Source organism: Pseudorca crassidens, chromosome 15 (assembly GCF_039906515.1).
Source record: "Pseudorca crassidens isolate mPseCra1 chromosome 15, mPseCra1.hap1, whole genome shotgun sequence".
NCBI lineage: Eukaryota > Metazoa > Chordata > Mammalia > Artiodactyla > Delphinidae > Pseudorca > Pseudorca crassidens.
Window position 1 is genome coordinate 5,873,281 of NC_090310.1, and position 18,221 is coordinate 5,891,501.

General features: G+C 48.9%; 1 protein-coding gene across 12 annotated transcripts in view; it reads right to left on the reverse strand.

The window, feature by feature from the left end:
• The window catches only part of KPNA7 (karyopherin subunit alpha 7), a 75,852-nt gene that overhangs the window by 41,897 nt on the left and 15,734 nt on the right, over nucleotides 1-18,221 (reverse strand). For 6 of the 12 annotated variants that reach the window (XM_067705603.1, XM_067705601.1, XM_067705602.1 and 3 more), the window contains 2 exons: nucleotides 15,872-16,014; nucleotides 12,526-12,625 (listed from right to left, as the gene is read on the reverse strand). Coding sequence is in view for 4 of the 12 variants with exons in the window: in XM_067705596.1 (XP_067561697.1) it covers nucleotides 7,708-7,781; nucleotides 12,526-12,652 (201 nt within the window). In the remaining 8 variants the exon portion in view is untranslated. Of the gene's footprint in view, nucleotides 1-7,707; nucleotides 7,782-7,880; nucleotides 9,624-12,525; nucleotides 12,906-15,871; nucleotides 16,015-18,221 lie in introns of those variants that run through there. The other 6 variants (XM_067705606.1, XM_067705605.1, XM_067705596.1 and 3 more) reach the window with 5 other exon arrangements.

Here is an 18,221-nt window from a genome sequence, read left to right on the forward strand (position 1 = left end):
GAAAAGGGAACCCTACTGTGCTGTTGGTGGGAATGTAAATTGATACAGCCACTATGGAGAACAGTATGGATGTTCCTTAAAGAACTGAAAATAGAACTACCATATGAACCAGCAATCCCACTCCTGGGCATATACCTAGACAAAACTAATTCAAAAAGCTACATGCACCCCAAAGTTCATTGCAACACTATTTATGATAGCCAAGACATGGAAGCAACCTAAATGTCCATCCACAGAGGAATGGATAAAGAAGATGTGGTACATATATACAATGGAATATTACTCAGTCATTAAAAAAAAACATGAAATAATACCATTTGCAGCAACATGGATGGACCTAGAAATTCACTTCCTACTAAGTGAAGTCAGGCAGAGCAAGACAAATATCATACGATATCACTCATATGTGGAATCTAATTTTAAAAAAATGATACAGGGCTTCCCTGGTGGCGCAGTGGTTGAGAGTCCGCCTGCCAATGCAGGGGACACAGGTTCGTGCCCCGGTCCGGGAAGATCCCACATGCCGCGGAGCGGCTGGGCCCGTGAGCCATGGTCGCTGAGCCTGCGCGTCCGGAGCCTGTGCTCCACAATGGGAGAGGTCACAACAGTGAGAGGCCTGCGTACCGCAAAAAAAAAAAAAAAAAAAAGATACAAATGAACTTACTTACAAAACAGAAACAGACTTACAGATATCAAAGACAAACTTATGGTTAACAAAGGAGAAACGTGGAGGGGAGGGATAAATCAGGAGCTTGGGATTAACATACACACATTACTATATATAAGATAGATAACCAACAGGGACCTACTGTATAGCACAGGGAACTCTACTCAATATTCTGTGATAAAGGATATGAGAAAAGAATCTGAAAAAGAATGAATATATGTATATGTATAACTGAATCACTTTGCTGTACACCTGAAACTAACACAACACTGTAAATCAATTACACTCCGATAAAATTTTTTAAAATAAATTAATAAAAAACTCAAAAAACATGAAGCAACATTAACAGTAAGGGAGAGAGAGCCCCATTTTGCAAGTGAGGAAACCTATGCAGATGCCATTTGCCAAAGTTCCCACAGCTGTTAAGCCTCAGAGCCAGGAATCAGCCTCTGTCTGACTCCTGCGTCATGCTTTGGATCACTAAACTTCGCAGCCGTAATCTGTAACAAGGTCAGATTAGGAAACACCAAGTCTCCACCGTGGGTGGCACTTAACACATGGGTGAGATGTTGGAAAACAGGAAAGCTCACCGTTTTAGGCAATGGAAACAACAGAGGCCACTTTGGAAACACTCTGTTGCCACCTCATTGCTGCGTCTCACTCACTGTTAGGGGTCTGACCAACTCAGCTCATGAGACTGCACAGAGGCCGGTTTGGTACACGGGGATGAAATGCTTTTGCTCCTTGAGAGACCCAAGGCAGGGCCTAGTTCTAGGACTGTTGCCATGGGAACCATGCCTGCTTCTGCCACATCTCAGATGGTATGGCCATAAGGAACCTGGGAAGTGGATCCAGGGGTTCAGAGGGCCGCCACTTTCCTTCAAATCAAATATGAATGGGAATTCCCTGGAGGTCCAGTGGTTAGAACTCGGTGCTTTCACTGCCATGGGCCCGGGGTTCAATCACCGGTCGGGGAACGAGGATCCCACAAGCTGTGCGGTGCAGCCCCAAACCAAAAACCAAAAACCGAAAATCAAGGGGAAGGCCTTTATCAGGAAAGCCCGACTTCAGATCAGAGTCCTCCCTTGTCCCTGAAAGCAGTTTGAAAGTCACAGATTTGGCCACACCACTTCATCTGGGGACATCCTGCAAAGCCAGCTGCAAAGCAGATCCTTCTGGCTTTCACAGGCTTCTCTACTCACAGCTCAAACGTGATTCCTTCCCCTCACATGGCTATTTCTAGCACCAGGAGAGCTGGCTACCCCGTCATCCTTTACCAGTAGTATAATGAGAACGCTAATTTGGAGGCTTTGAGTTATGCAACAAACTCAAAGTCAGTACCTTTCTTCATTGATTCTCTAAATCTGAGATCCAGAGAAAGCCAGACTAGTTACGTAGGCGAACACCATCAACGTAGGGGCTGACACCACCCCCGCAGCCTCAGGACAGCTCTGCTGCTCCCCACACTATGAGACCCCCTGCCCTGGGTGTCAGGTGGCAGAAGCCCACCCAAGGGACCCTCCCTGGCCACGCCTTAGTAATGGCATGGGGTCATTTTCTCTGGTGGGAGCATTACAGGCCATTTGGTTTCTTCTGTCCTTCCCTAGGTCTAGCCAAACTTTCACTGTGAGCATCTTTCATGAACCCAAACCGGCTTTAAATTAAGATACGTCTCATCACCCCAGAGCTGGCTTCTAAAAAGCAGGATTTTTCTGATTTTAATACACGCTCACAGCTTAAGAAAATGAAATACTTCAGAAGCGTACTGAGCATTAACTCCCCATAACCCTCCTCCTCCTCCTCGTTAACCTCTGAAAACGCACACCACCCTCTACACGCCCCAGCCGCTCTGCACGTGCCCCGAGGTGCTGATTGCAGGAGGGGAGCCGATCACAGGCAGGGTTTGGCAGCATGCTTCTTCACTCCGCCTGGACCGGGGACAGCTTTCAATGTGTGTTCAGATCTACATCACTAACAGCCCCTTGTTCAAACAAAGTGGGATTTGTTTTAAGCTAAAACCACGCATTGGGTTGGAGTGAGTGAGGCTTATTCAGAAGGACTGAGCTGACCTCAGCTCCAAGGTCAGCAAGCAGACACCGCGGGGGCTGGAGTGGGCCCCCGGGGAAGGGGGGTGGTCTCCACTTCCAGGGCCCCCGCCCCCTCCACCAGCATTTTTCCGCTCCCTGCACGGTTTTACCAAATAGAGGTGTCCTGACACCACCTTGGAGGCTGGGAGACACACAGCCATGCCTCCCTCCCCGGCCCACGCTGGCCAAGATGAGAGGCACGTGTCAAAGCAAGAAGGAAGCAAGCAACCAGGCCTTCTTCCCGTGATCCACCTCCAAGGCTTGGAAAGGCTTTGTTCCCCAGGTGAGAACATCCCGAGGGATATTTCAGGGAGTAGGACACCAGCAAAGACGCAGGACACACGGATCTACAGGCTGCTGGCTGCCGTGCGGGTGACGCAGCCTCAGGCCCCCTGCCATCCCCCCGCCTGGGCTCTGGAGGGTGAAGGCTCCCCACCACCTACCACCCGCTCCTCACCCATACTGAAAACAAGCCAAGCGCCCCTTAGCACAGCTTCTGTCGACCAAGACTGAAGTTCAACAGGGCAAGGCCCAGCCTGGGCCTCCTGGGAGCCACTGCTCCAGGCAGGCCACCAGCTTTGGGGGAGGGCATGACCGCAGCAACCTCTCTGGGGCCCCCAAACAGCTTCTAAGGTCCCCGGCACCCTCCACCCACCCATCACTCACCTGACAGGGAGCCGCAGTCTCCAGCCCCCTGGTTGGCCTTAAATGCTCTCAGCAGGTGGCATGTCTTTAGGGGCATTTGGCCCATCCCCACGGGGCTGGTTTCTGACCAATGTCAACTGTTCTTGGAATCACGTGGGGAGCTCCGCCCACCCTGCCGCCAGGGCCCCACCCCAGAGACTGATTGAGCTGGCCTGTGGGGTGCGGAGGGAGGCCTAGGTCTCCAGGTGACTCTCATGCACCGACAAGGTACAGATGGGAGCCTCAGAGGCACCGCGGACCTTCGGGCTCTGCAGCTGCAGCCTTGGAGACCCTCAGATGGATGATCAAGAGGCGAGGGGCGGCGGCATCTACCTCCAGGGAAGGGTTTGTATTCTGGGTGTTTTAAGGCTTCCGGGATTCAGCTGGATTGAGTGGCCTCTTCCTAAAATTGAAGGATTAGGCTTAAAGCTGCTGTCGAACAGTTAACAAATGATTCTTCCCAAGGCAGGCAAAAGATTGGGTGGTGGCGAGAATGGGTCTGCCTCGTATCAAAATGGAAATAGGAACAAAATTTCAGGTATTTCTTCAACAAATATTTATTGTCCCCACTGTGTTTCAGGCCCTGGTGTGCATGAACAAGATGACCTGGTTCCTGCCCTCCCATCAGGAGCAGAGATGGGCCTAGAGTGGGAACAGGAGAGTAATTGCAACAACACAGGGCAGGGGAGGTCAGGGAGGGCTTCCCAGAAGAGGTGATGCTAGAGCCACATCTGTAGGAAAAGGAGTCAGCAGGTGAAAAATTGTGAGAAAAATGCTCCAGGCAGAGGGAACAGCATAGGAAAAGGCACCAAGGCAAGAAAACCCAGCCATGGTTCACTTGGGAACAGAGGCTGTTCAGGATTATTAGAGGGACGATGGGGTCAGGTGCCAGGTCAAAGATGGCCTGGTGTACAGGGGAGGGGCAGAGGGAGCCATCCACTCTGGTCCAGGCAGTAGGGAGTTGCACTGTCTGTAGGGGATTTTTTTTTAATTAAATTTTTAAAAATATATTTATTTCATTTATTTATTTTTGGCTGTTGGGTCTTTGTTGCTGTGCATGGGCTTTCCCTAGTTGTAGCAAGCGGGGGCTACTGTTTGTTGCAGGGCGCAGGCTTCTCATTGTGGTGGCTTCTCTTGTTGCGAAGCACGGGCTCTAGGCGCACGGGCTTCAGTAGTTGTGGATTGCGGGCTCAGTAGTTGTGGCTCGTGGGCTCAGTAGTTATGGCTCATGGGCTCTAGAGCACAGGCTCAGTGGCTGTGGCACACGGGCTCAGCTGCTCTGCAGCACATGGGATCTTCCTGGACCAGGGCTCAAACCCGTGTCCCCTGCATTGGCAGGTGGATTCTTAACCACTGAGCCACCAGGGAAGCCCTGTAGGGGATTTTAAATCAATGATAAAACCAATTACGTCTGTTTGCTCTTTGAGCCAGGAATTCCGAAGAGTGTCAGGGGGCTGCACCCACCTGTTACTCACTCTTTGAAGGTGTTTGGACTTTGTCCGGAGAGCAGCAGGCAGCCCCCGAAGGTCCCAGCAGGGTTGTGTTCCTATTTGCCTTATTTTTACTTTCTTTTTTTTATTATGGAAAGTTCCAAATTTGTAAAAGGGGAGAGAAGAGTACAAACGAATCCTTGAGGACACCGAGGTCCAACAGTTACCAACTCCACCTTTCTTTCTTCTCCCCCCATCTTTTTTATTATGTATTTATTGATTTTGGTTGGTGTGTTATAAAGGAAATCGCAGGCATATCATTTCATCCATAAAGCTTCAGAATGAATCTCTAACAGATAGACTTAAAAACTAAACCAAAATACCATGATCACACCTACCAAAAGCAACATTCTTAGTGGGTCATTTTAGAATATTTAGGCTAACCTGGAGGGAAGGGGTAAGAGGAGGATTCTTTCCCAGGTGGGGCTAGAAAGAGGAGGTGTCTGACCCCAGGACACCCTGGTTACAGCAGGAGATGGGGGCGGAGAAGTCGGGGTTCTGAGTTGGTGAAGCATGGGGTTCAGGGTTGGACCCGCACATCCAGGTGCCTGGAGAACATCGAGGTGGGGATACAGCAAAGGCCAGTCGGCTCAGAACTGGGGTGGGACCCGGTGAGCCGCTCGAGGCAGTGGTGGGTGATAATGACACAGAGATATAAGTTAAAGCTGTGGTTTCAAGCTGAGGTGGCTGGTAAGGGATGGTGTCAGAAAAGGGGGATTCAGGATGACTTACGGGAGGCCTGGTTCCACAGGATCCAAGGCCAGCAGAGAGATTGCCCTAGGCCTCCCTGTTCTGCCCAAGGCATTTGAGACAACCCACCTCTCTCCACCTCCACTTGGGACCCAGGCCCGACGGCGACCCTCTCACCTCATCACAGCCGTCACTGCTTTGGCCTGTGCCCCTTCGGGCTTTTAAACACACACACACACATGCACAGATCCTTTAAACATTTAAGTCAAGTTACATCACTTTGCTGCTCAAACGCTCCAGTGCTCCCAACATCCCTACAATCACCTGTGAGGCCCTTCATGCTCTGCCTTGCCTCCCATCCTCGTCCTCTGACCTTACTCCCTCCACTCTGGCTCCAGCCACCCTGGCCTCCTCTCGGTCCTGCAAACACATCAGGACCACGCTGGCCTCAGGGCCTTTGCACCTGCTGTTCCCTGTGCCTCCCTCACTTCCTTCAGGTGTCAGTTTTGAGAGACCATTCCTGGTCACCCTGTCTAAAATCAAACCTCACCCCATCCTTGCATCCCCACCTGACTCACTTCATTCTGATGTTCTCCCAGGCAGCACTTGCTAACAACTGAAATGCAATGCATTCACTTGTTTGTTTATTTCCCATCCCCACCCCTGAAATAGAGCATAAGCTCTACGAGGGTAGGGGCATTGTCTGTTTGACTCGACACTTTATCCCCACGGCCAGGAAGAGTCATTGCTCATTATATTTGTGGAATGCATAAGTGGGCCTGCTGGCCCCAGAGCCAGGCTCTCCCCCTGCCCCCACTGTGTTCCAGGCATTCCCCCCTCCATCACCCAGGAAGTACCCAGGGTGTACGGTGGGCACGCTCAATACCCTTCCCGAGCCAAGCATTGAGCTGGCGTCCTTTGAGTAAATCGAATCAGCTCACCACACAGAGCCCACAGTCGTCATCCAGAGGACTCAGAAAAGCAGCAGGAAGATCACTTCAGATGGAATCCGAGTCCTCAAGTGGAGGTCACTTCATCCTCTCCGACTCCTAAGCCCCGATCACTGGCAAGGGCCACACCGTCCACCCAGGCTGGGAGCATGGCCTCAGCTCCCCGCTTCCATCTCCTTCCTCCATCAGCCCCACCCCCCACTGAGCCCCTTTCCTTGGCCCTCCCGCCCTCTGCTCGGGGCTGAGCCCTGGGGGCCACTTGCCCACTGGTCTGACGGCAGGTTCCTACACCCTTCCAACAAACTCTTACGTTAAATTCTCGAGATTGAATTACCTGGATGGGTTTGTTTACCTGGTTTGTTTAACCTGCCTTGACTCCTTTGATGCAGTAGGAATTACCAATCGCCTTTCACAGAGTGGGAAACTGAGGCTGCCGACCTCGATGTGAATTGCCTGAGGTTACATGATGGGAAGACCAGGTCTGTGTGGCCCCATCTTTGCCTCAGTGTGTGGTACTGCCTGTGCTAGGGTCGCAGCTGTTTCCCTTCCTTCCTCCCTCCCTCCTTCCCTCCCTCCCTCCTTTCCCCCTCCCTTCTCTCTCTCTTTCTCTGTCTCTCTCTCTCTTTCTTTTTTTATGGTAGTAAAATACCTTAACATAGGGCTTCCCTGGTGGCGCAGTGGTTGAAAGTCCGCCTGCCGATGCAGGGGACACGGGTTCGTGCCCCGGTCTGGGAAGATCCCACATGCCGCGGAGCGGCTGGGCCCGTGAGCCATGGCTGCTGGGCCTGCGCGTCCAGGGCCTGTGCTCCGCAACGGGAGAGGCCAGAACAGTGAGAGGCCTGCGTACCGAAAAAAAATAAAAAAAACAAACAAAAAACCATAACATAAAATTGACTATTTTAACCATTTTTGAGTATACAGAGTGGCATTAAGTACCTTCACACTGTTGTGCAGCCATCACCACCATCCATCTCTGGAACTCTCTTCATCTTTCCAAACTGAAACTCTGTCCCCATTAAACACTGACTCCCCAGCCCCTGGCACCCACCCTTCTACTTTCTGTCTGTGTGAATGTCATGACTCTAGGGACCTCATATAAGTGGAATCACACAGTATTTGTCCTTCTGGGACTGTCTTACTTCACTCAGTGTGACGTCCTCAAGGTCCATCATGTTGTAGCAGGGCTCAGAATTTCCTTCCTTCTGATTTCTTTCTTTAAAACAAGAACATGTTTTTCATGTTCACGTAGCATCATTAATACTGTTATTTACAGTGGACTCCCAAGTGGTGGGGGAGGGGGAGGAGTATTTACCGCTGACACAGTTTACACCGGCCAGCGCAGGGCTCTAGTAAACGCAGACTGATTTCTACTCGGTTTTCATTGTCTTTAAATCCTCTGCAGTCAGGACTCCTCCTTGTTACCCATGTCCCCGGCCACCTGCTCCATCATCCCCCCAACTCCGTGCATCGCTGGTTATTTATAAATGCCCGTTCATTTATATTAATAATGTAAAAGGGATTAAAAAAAGAACCCCAGAATTGGAGAGTTGATGTCACAATTCCTCAGGGGATCCAGGGAAGGTTTTGTCCTTGAGGTCAGTCTTTGAGAATCCACAGCTCCGTGGGAATGCATGGCTCCTGACAAATGCAGCTGTCACCGTCCTTGGCCTCTGCACATGCGAGCCTGTGTGTATGTGTGTATACGTCTGTGTGTGTTTCTGTGTGGGTATGCCAGTGTGTGTCTCTGTGTCTGTGTGTATGTGTGCATCTGTGTATGTCTGTGAGTGTGTCTGTGTTGCGTCTGTGTATCTGTGTGTATTTGAGTGTGTCTCTGTGTCCATGTGTCTGTCTGTGTGTGTCCCTGTGTATCTGTGTGTGTGCACACATGTGTCAGAATGTCCCCAGATCCTGGGGGAACTCTAACTTGCCAGGATGCTGACGCTTAAGGAGTTCATTTCAGATTCTTGGGAAATGCTATTTGGCCCAGAACCAGGAGAAGAGGAGGAAAGGGGATGTTATGGAAGACAGAAAAAGGAACCCACATTGATTATTTATCAAGTCTGAGGCTCCCCAGTAAAATCAGGTCTGAATCCTTCCACACAGCAGTTATTTCCTCAAAGCATTTGTATTTTCTGGGCTGTTCGGTACCATCCCTCCCAAGTTTCTCATCCACCTGATTGTCCTAAGCATTTGGTTTTCTGGGGGTGAATTTTCTCCTCGTTGGGGCCGCTGAATAGCAGAGGCACACGTCGCACCCAGGGTCCAGGGTTGTGTGTGGCTTTCCCCGACACCACGTGACCTCAGGAGCTGGGCTGTGGACACGGCTCCTTTGGGAGCAGCTCCTGGGTGCCTACTCTGTGCTGGCCTCTGCGAGGTGCAGGAGTGAACCTGACAGGGTCCCTGCTGCCGAGAAACTAAGAATCACAGTTGTCATCGCTCGAGCACCGAGGCTCTCACAATCACATAGGGTCTTTGGTCCACCATGATCACCTCACCATGTGACAACTGGGTGAGATGGATATTATCATCATCCCAGATAAAGGAGGGAGGGAGGTATTCAAAGACAGCACTGTGTGTCCAGCACGGTACTCCCACTCCCTGTGATGGCTCTGTGGGGGACATGCTGTCCTCGCAGAGTACAGGAGAATAAGGCCAAGGTTCACGCCACCCCAGTCTGGGGCCCCAAAGGGAGTTGTGACATAAATACGTGTTGAATGGATGGATGGATGAATGGATGGATGGATGGATGATAATGATAAATGAACAAATGGATGGATGGATGATGGATGGATGGTTGGATGGATGCTGGATAGATGAATGAGTGGATTGATGGATGGATGGATGAGAGATTATTCAGCTGAGCTGAGGTTTGAATTCACCAGTTATTTGACCTTGGGGGATCCACAGAAAGCAGAGATTCTCTCCTTCAGAAAAATAAGAATAAATACTTCTTGACAAAGAGGAAAGATGCCGGGGGGGATAAAAAGTGAAAACAATTTTTAGCTATTTTGAGATAATGAAATGAAAATGGCACAATAGTGCCAAATAAAATCAAATTGAGATATAGGTCTAAATGCAGTATGAAAAAGAAAGAAACACAGCTGGAGAAATCTATCTGCAGCAAGCTTGACCACCATATTTCTGGGATTCCACAGAATTCACGATTAATTAGGAGATCTCCAGTTGACTTGGAATCAGAGACTTGTCAAGCTGGGCTGACTTTGGAGAACTCCTTGCCCAGGTCCAGCTTGTCTTAGAGGAGCCTGTCTTAGGCCTCAGCTTCCATTTCAGAGTCTGCAAGGAAGTTTCCAGCAGTGGCTTGCTCGGGCTCTCCCCTCCCTGAGATGACCCTGCAGAATTCCAAGGGTCTCTGGGGCGATGGGCTATTTCTGGGCCCAGGCTCCGTGTCCATGTTTGGCCTTCAAGGAGCACACTGTGAACTTTCCTGCACCTGCCAAGGTTTCAACCCACAACCCTCCTGGGAGGGCACTGATTTCCACCCCCTTCCTCCAAGGAATCAAACAGCAGCTGGGAATGCAGCTCCAGGAGCTGCCAGGAAGTACCCTCCAACCACCACCCTGGGGCAAAAAACCAAAGGGAAGATCTTGAGATATCTCTGACAGGCATTTTTTACCTTTTTGATGCTAAAAAATAATTTCAGATCCTAAAAACAGTCCTTCTCATTGAGAGAAACTTTAGGCAACACTGATAAATTTAAAGAAGATTTAACAAAAATCACCTGAAATTCTGCCGCCCAGAGCTAATGGGTCTGACCACCTGGCTGAGGATCCTTTCAGGTAAGCTCTTGGTGCCTCTGTTTACACAGGTGCCATTTTGCAAAAAAGGGCCAAGCTGTTCTATAACCTTTCTTAAAAAACAAAACAAAAAAACCCAACAGTCTGCTGTGAGCCTTGTTCCATGCCAATAAATATGAATTTACATCGTCAGTTTAAAAAATATCCACTGTGCCTTTATTTCACTTTATTTATAGTTCATAATTAGTTAGATTATGAACTAATCCCCTATGGATGGACATTTAGGTTGTTTCCAACTTTTCATCCTCACAGTTTGACCATCCCAATAGCAATCCCCTGCAGAATTTCCCCTTCTGCTCCCTTCTATGCAAAGCTAACTCAGAGATGCCTGAAGGGGGGAAGGAGAGAGAGAAGAGAAAAAAGGAGGAGGAGAGGACAGAATAACAGCATTTGGGCTTCTAAAGAGGTTCCCCTGAGGAGCTGAGACGGGAGCCTGGGTGGGCAGTGCCTGGTGAGGGGCTGCTCCAGGCCCAAGGTGGGAAGTTGGGGCCAGAAGCCTCAGGCTTGACTCAGCTGCCCTTCCTCAGATCGGAGGGTTCCAGAACCTGGATACCCTAGAGGCATGTGTCCAGCCTATACATCCAAACTGTGTGGAATGTGGAGCTGGGACGATCAGAGAGGCGGCAATGAGATGCTCCCATGAGGGAGTGGGGATCGGGCTGCCGACGACTCTGCCGACACCTGCAGAAACCAGCTGACGATTACCAGGCATGATAAATATATTCCAACTCTGTCCTCACGCCACCCCCCCAGCCCCAGCCCTGAGCCAAGTTCTCAGAGCTCACGGCTCCAACACCTGACCTTGCTCAGAGGAGCCCAACATGCTGCAGGGAAGCTGCCCAGAGATAAGCAGAGGTGGATGAAGGGGGAACTTCTTGGGGTCTCCATTCTGAGTCACGTGGGGAGATCCTTAACATGTAGGCAGCGTATCACCACTTAAACACAATTTAAAGACGAGCCACAGGAGAAAATAATTTCATAGCACATATCCAACAATGGCCTTGTGTCTAGAATATATAAAGAGCTCTCAAAATTCAATAATAAGAAAACAAACTACCTGATTTTTTTAAAAAATGAGCAAAAGATCTGAACAGACACCTCACCAAAGAAGATACGTAGGTGGAAGATAAGTATGTGAAAAGATGCTCAATATAATTCATTAATGATGATTAGTTACAAATTTTAAAAAAGCATTTTCGAGTCCACAATCCATTTGATCATTTCATCAGTTCTGTGAAGTTAGTAGTTGTTGTTATTACTATTATATTAATAATAATATAAATTAAAAATTAAAATTTTATTAATTTTAAATTTTTTAATTTATTTTTTGGCTGCATTGGGTCTTCGTAGCTGCATACTGGCTTTCTCTAGTTGCTGCAAGCGGGGGCTACTCTTCGTTGCAGTGCATGGGCTTCTCATTGTGGTGGCTTCTCTTGTTGCAGAGCACGGGCTCCAGGCACGTGGGCTTCAGTAGTTGTGGCTCACGGGCTCTAGAGCGCAGGCTCAGTAGTTGTGGCGCACGGGCTTAGTTGCTCTGCGGCATGTGGGATCTTCCAGGACCAGGGCTCGAACTCGTGTCCCCTGCATTGGCAGGCGGATTCTTAACCACTGCGCCACCAGGGAAGTCCTGTTGTTATTATTATTTTTCCCATTTAATAGTGAAGAACTGGGAGGCTCATGGAGGTTAAAAGACTTACTCAAGGTCAAAACTGAGACTCAAAGTCATGGAACTCTTTCCACTTGGGAGGTCTCTGCATTCTAAGAATGTTCTAGAAGCCAACACTTTGTATCCAATTGGACAAGGGCACACTTCTCTTTTTAAACAAGGAGAGAAGACCACACCCACCCACAAACTCCCACCATCATGGATGGACAGACCAGCTTCATAAGCAGGAGGCCCTTAGGAGTGTACAGTAAACGTGTGCAGGGGGTGACCACTGAATGTCCAACAGCAGTGGCACGCGTAGGCTGGGAAAGCCCGCCCTGTGGACCTCCCAGAGCTGGCGCTTTGCTTCACAGGAAGGCGGGGCGCTGTCCCAGGAGCAGCTGGCTCCCGTCCAGGGCCTGGCACACGGCAGGGAATGTACAGCTTTGGCTTCCTGACTGCGGATCTGAACGGGGGTCCCATTTACTTTGACTTACCTTGAGTGAGAACTCTGTTCCATCCGAGGTGCTGGGCCCTGGTCCTGGCACTAGGGGGCCCTCCAGGGGCACTGCCAGGGCTGGGGGTGTGGTCCTCAGGCTGTAAAAGAACAGAAGGATTGAACATGGCGCGACTCCCCCGCCTTTATCTCCCAATCTCGTCTGCCCTCCCCAGTCCTTCTCCCGCTATAGCACTCAGCACAGTGTTTCCCCACCAGAGGCACAGAGTCAACAGAGCGAACTGCTTGGAGGCAGAGAGAGTCTAGTTAACTGTATGTCTTTGCTGGGGTAGCAAAGAACCTGGCACAGACCTCAAGGGACTGGGGAAAGGAAAGAAGGGGGATGGGGGAGAGATTGACACATAAGGACTATCAGGCCTATTTCCTAAACCGGCTGCTTGGGGGAAGGGCTCAACCCTCTGTGTATGCTAAGTCCAGGGGTTTCTGGATGTAGATGACAAGAACAACTTCCATCTAGACAACCCCCCGAACAGAGTACTGCACTTGGTGTCATTGTTTCCCATACACGGCTCGGGCTTTCATTCATTCAGCGAATACTTATCGACCGTCTAATAGATGTCAGGCACTTGTATGAGCTCATTTAATTCTCATAACAAGCCTATTTGGTAGGTACCACTGTTATCCCCATTTTCAAGATGAGAAAATTGAGGCACAGAGAGCTCATAAGGGGCAAACCCAGAGACTCTCGTTTCTGAGTCCAAGTCCTTGACCACCACACTCTAGTGCTTCCCGGTAAAGAGACCAAGCCCCTGCCCTCACCTCACTTACGTTCTATGAGGCAAGACCCCCCGAAATCATCCAGTAGATCTATAATGCATTGTTTGGAGAGTGATTTAAGTGCTAGGAAGAAAAACAAAGTCATTTCTCAGACACTGACTTGCTGTGTGTCTTCTGGCAAATTGCTTCACCACTCTGAGCCTCTGTTTTCTCATCTGCTAAAAGTAGGTCATTACTCATCTGCCCTATGCACGTGCCTGGGTTGTTGGAAGGATCAAAATGAGCTCATGGACAAGGGAGGCCCTTGATTTCATGGTTGAACCAACACCAGCCCTTGACTCCAGGGAATTTTTCGCCCGAGGGGATTCAGGTCAGCTTGCCTTCTATAGAAAGACATCACTAGACTTCCCGCTGGTATCTTTAGGGGCTAGATGACTCCAAGTCCAATGCGATTCTTAGTGTAACTTTTAAAAAATATTTATTTAGGGCTTCCCTGGTGGCACAGTGGTTGAGAGTCCGCCTGCTGATGCAGGGGACATGGGTTTGTGTCCTGGTCCGGGAAGATCCCACATGCCGCGGAGCTGCTAGGCCCGTGAGCCATGGCCGCTGAGCCTGCGCGTCCGGAGCCTGTGCTCCGCAACGGGAGACACCACAACAGTGAGAGGCCCACGTACCGCAAAAAATATATATATATATTTATTTGGTTGCACTGGGTCTTAGTTGCAGCAGGTGGGCTCCTTAGTTGTGGCACATGGGCTCCTTAATTGTGGCACGTGGGCTCCCTTAGTTGTGGCATGCATGTGGGATCTAGTTCACCAGGGATCGAACCCGGGCCCCTTGCATTGGGAGCACGGAGTTGTAACCACTGCACCACCAGGGAAGTCCCTCTTAGTGTATTTTTAAAGGCAGAGAACAATGCATGCGCTCACCTACTCTTAGGAGGTAGCAGTCACCTGACAGTTACTTCAAGGGCCTTCCCCAAGCACACTACTGAGATGGAACTTTCTGGAATGCTGACCATTAAAAACTCCCCTGTGAGAAGCTCAAACCAAGAGACAGGTGCTGGATGTCCTACATTTGCTCCAGATCTATTTGCAATCCTTCACCACCCTGTTTCGTGTCCCAGGAGGCTGGCCTTCCCCTCTGCTCCCCGCTGCCTCCCCAGGTCCCCACTTTGCTGCTGGGTCTGGCTGGGCAGTAGCTGTGCCAGCTCCTAAGGGTCATGCCTTTCCTACAGCCATATCTGGGGTGTGGTGGCTTTGCGGTCACCTCTCTAGGGGTAGGGAGGGTACCTCACCACCCTCCATTGGTTTCCCCTAAGGTTGCCCCAATTACTCGAGTCTCTTCATCACACTCTACACAGTGACCCCACTGGAATGGGCTCTTTCCCGCTGGGGCCCGGGCTGAAAACCTCCTGTTGGGGAACATGCCTTCCCAGAATCACGGCAGGGCCGGGTCCCAGTTCTCACTGCCACTCCCACTGCTCGTTAGCCAGACGATGACAGTCGTCAAGATCATCACGGGAAGAAGCTAGAAGGACCCTGGGCTTTGGGTGGGACACTGCATTCCAAGGATGGACTCTAGGCCACCACTGCCAGGGGAGGGCTCCCCCCATTGCCTCTCCTGGCTGGCTGGGTGCTGTCCTCAAAGGCCCCAGGGAGGGTGGAGGTGGGGAGGCCTCCTCCCCTGCTCTACCCAGAAAAGCTCCACTTTTATCCTGCACAAACCAGACTTCTGCACAAAGGTCTGCCCTTTAAGAGTCCTGCTGCTGCAATGAACATTTTGGTACATGACTCTTTTTGAATTATGGTTTTCTCAGGGTATATGCCCAGTGGTGGGATTGCTGGGTCGTATGCAGCTCTATTTACAATAGCCAGGACATGGAAGCAACCTAAGTGTCCATCAACAGATGAATGGATAAAGAAGATGTGGCACATATATACAATGGAATATTACTCAGCCATAAAAAGGAACAAAATTGAGTTATTTGTAGTGAGGTGGATGGACCTAGAGTCTGTCATACAGAGTGAAGTAAGTCAGAAAGAGAAAAACAAATATCGTATGCAAACACATATATATGGAATCTAAGGGAAAAAAAAGGTCATGAAGAACCTAGGGGTAAGACGGGAATAAAGACACAGATCTACTACAGCATGGACTTGAGGATGTGGGGAGGGGGAAGGGTGAGCTGTGACAAAACGAGAGAGTGGCATGGACATATATACACTACCAAACGTAAAATAGATAGCTAGTGGGAAGCAGCCGCGTAGCACAGGCAGATCAGCTCGGTGCTCTGTCACCACCTAGAGGGGTGGGATAGGGAGGATGGGAGGCAGGGAGACGCAAGAGGGAAGAGATAAGGGAACATATGTATATGTATAACCGATTCACTTTGTTATAAAGCAGAAACTAACACACCATTGTAAAGCAATTATACTCCAATAAAGATGTTAAAAAAAAAAAAAAAAGTCCTGCTGCTGAAGAGATGAAAAACAACCCCGTCACGTGATCAGACGCTGGAGAGCAGCAAGTGGGCGGGAATGGTGCCTCGGCAGCATCGCGGACAGCCATGCTTGAATGAAGGCATCTCAGTCAAAATCTGATTTTACCTTTGGGGAAACTGAGGTCCCACATGGGAGAAGTGAGGTTCATCCTCAGGCGTGAAGCTGGTGCTGCTAAAGGTCAATGTCATCACTGCTTATCAATATGATTCTTCATTGCCAGATTCCGGTTTTCAGAATACAGTAACATGCTGTAGGGATCAGATGATAATAGAAGACATCTGCAGAACATTACTATGTACTAAATAAAAGATTCTTTGGGTTTAAAGTAGCTGCTTCCCGGGCCCCAACCCAGAGAGACAAAAAGGGAAATCAGCTCTGTACTCAGATGGGTTCCTTTTTCCTTTAAGAGTGAATTGAGGCATCAAACCTAAATATAAAAGCTAAAACCATACAACTCTTAGAAGAAAACGCAGGGGCAAACCTTCATGACTTTGAATTTGGCAGTGGTTTCTTACATATGACACCAAAAGCACAGGTGGCAAAATAAAAAATAAATTGGACTTCATTAAAATTAACTTTTGGGGATGTGGGGAGGGAAGGATTGGGAGTTTGGGATTAACAGATGCAAACTTGTATATACAGGATGGATAAACAACAAGGTCCTATTCTATAGCACAGTGAACTATATTCAATAACCTGTGATAAACCATAATGCAAAAGAATATGAAAAAGAATATATATATATGTATAACTGAGTCACTTTGCTGGACAGCAGAAATTAACACAACATTGTAAATCAAATATACTTCAATAAAATTTTAAAAATAAATTTAAAAAATAAAACTAAAAAAAATAATTAACTTTTGTACATTAAAGGACTTAGCAAGAAATTCAAAAAGCCCACAGAATGGGAGAAAATATTTGCAAATCACATATTTGATAAGGGCCCAGTATGTAAAATATATAAAGAACTCTTACAGCTCAAGGACAGAAAGACAAACAACCCAATTTAAAAATGGGCAAAGGACTTGACATTTTTCCAAAGATATGCAAATCACCAACAAGCACATGAAAAGATGGTCAACATCATCAGTCATCAGGGGAATCTAAATAAAAACCATAATGAGATACCACTTCCCACCCACTAGGACGCCCATAGTTGTTGGGTTTTTTTTTTTGCAGTACGCGGGCCTCTCACTGTTGTGGCCTCTCCCGTTGCAGAGCACAGGCTCCAGACGCGCAGGCTCAGCGGCCATGGCTCACGGGCCCAGCCACTCTGCGGCAAGTGGGATCTTCCCGGACCGGGGCACGAACTCGCGTCCCCTGCATCAGCAGGCGGACTCTCAACCACTGCGCCACCAGCGAAGCCCCATCCATAGTTTTTTTAAAAAAGGAAAATAACATGTGTTGTTGAGGATATGGAGAAATTTGAACACTTGTGAATTGCTGGTGAGAATGTGAAATGATTCAGCTGCTGTGGAAACAGTTTGGTGATTCCTCAAAGAACTAAACAGAGAATTACCAAATGGCCCAGCAATTCCATTCCTAGGTAAATACCCAAAAGAATTGAAAACAAATATATGCACATATATGTTCACAGAAGCACGATTCACAATAGTCAAAAGGTGGGAACAACCCAAATGTCCATCAATGGATGAATGGATAAAGAAACTATGGTCCATCCATTCAAAGGACGATCATTTGGCCATAAAAAGGAATGAAGTGCTGATACATGTTACAATGTGGATGAACTTTGAAACCATGCTAAATGAAAGAAGTCAGGCACAAAAGGTCATATATTGTATGATTCTATTCATATGAAATCCCTAGAAGAGGTAAAACTATAAAGACAAAGAGCAGATTGGTGATTGCCAAGGGCTGGGGGAGAAACTGTTTCATGGGTTGTAGGTTTCCTTTTGAGCTGATGAAAATGTTTTGCAACTAGATAGAGGTGGTAGGCAGTCGCATGACATTGTGAATATACTAAATGCCACTGAGTTATTCACTTAAAATGGTTAATTTTATGTTACTTTTTTATCAATTAAAAAAATAGTGGGGCTTCCCTGGTGGCACAGTGGTTGAGAGTCCGCCTGCCGATGCAGGGGACACAGGTTCGTGCCCCGGTCCGGGAAGATCCCACATGCCGCGGAGCGGCTGGGCCCGTGAGCCATGGCTGCTGAGCCTGCGCGTCCGGAGCCTGTGCTCCTCACGGGAGAGGCCACAACTGTGAGAGGCCCATGTACCACAAAAAAATAAAATAAAATAAAATAAAAATAGTGAATTAGGGACCTGGGGGTGGAGATGGGGTGATGGCAGATGCCAGGAAGAAAGTCCCCCAGACAGTTTCTCCCTCCAGACCCAGAGGCCATCTCCAAGCTTGAGAAGGGCACAAAGGACTCTTAGAATCCATCCATCCCATTTTATAGATGGGAAAGACAGGCCCAGAGAGGACAGG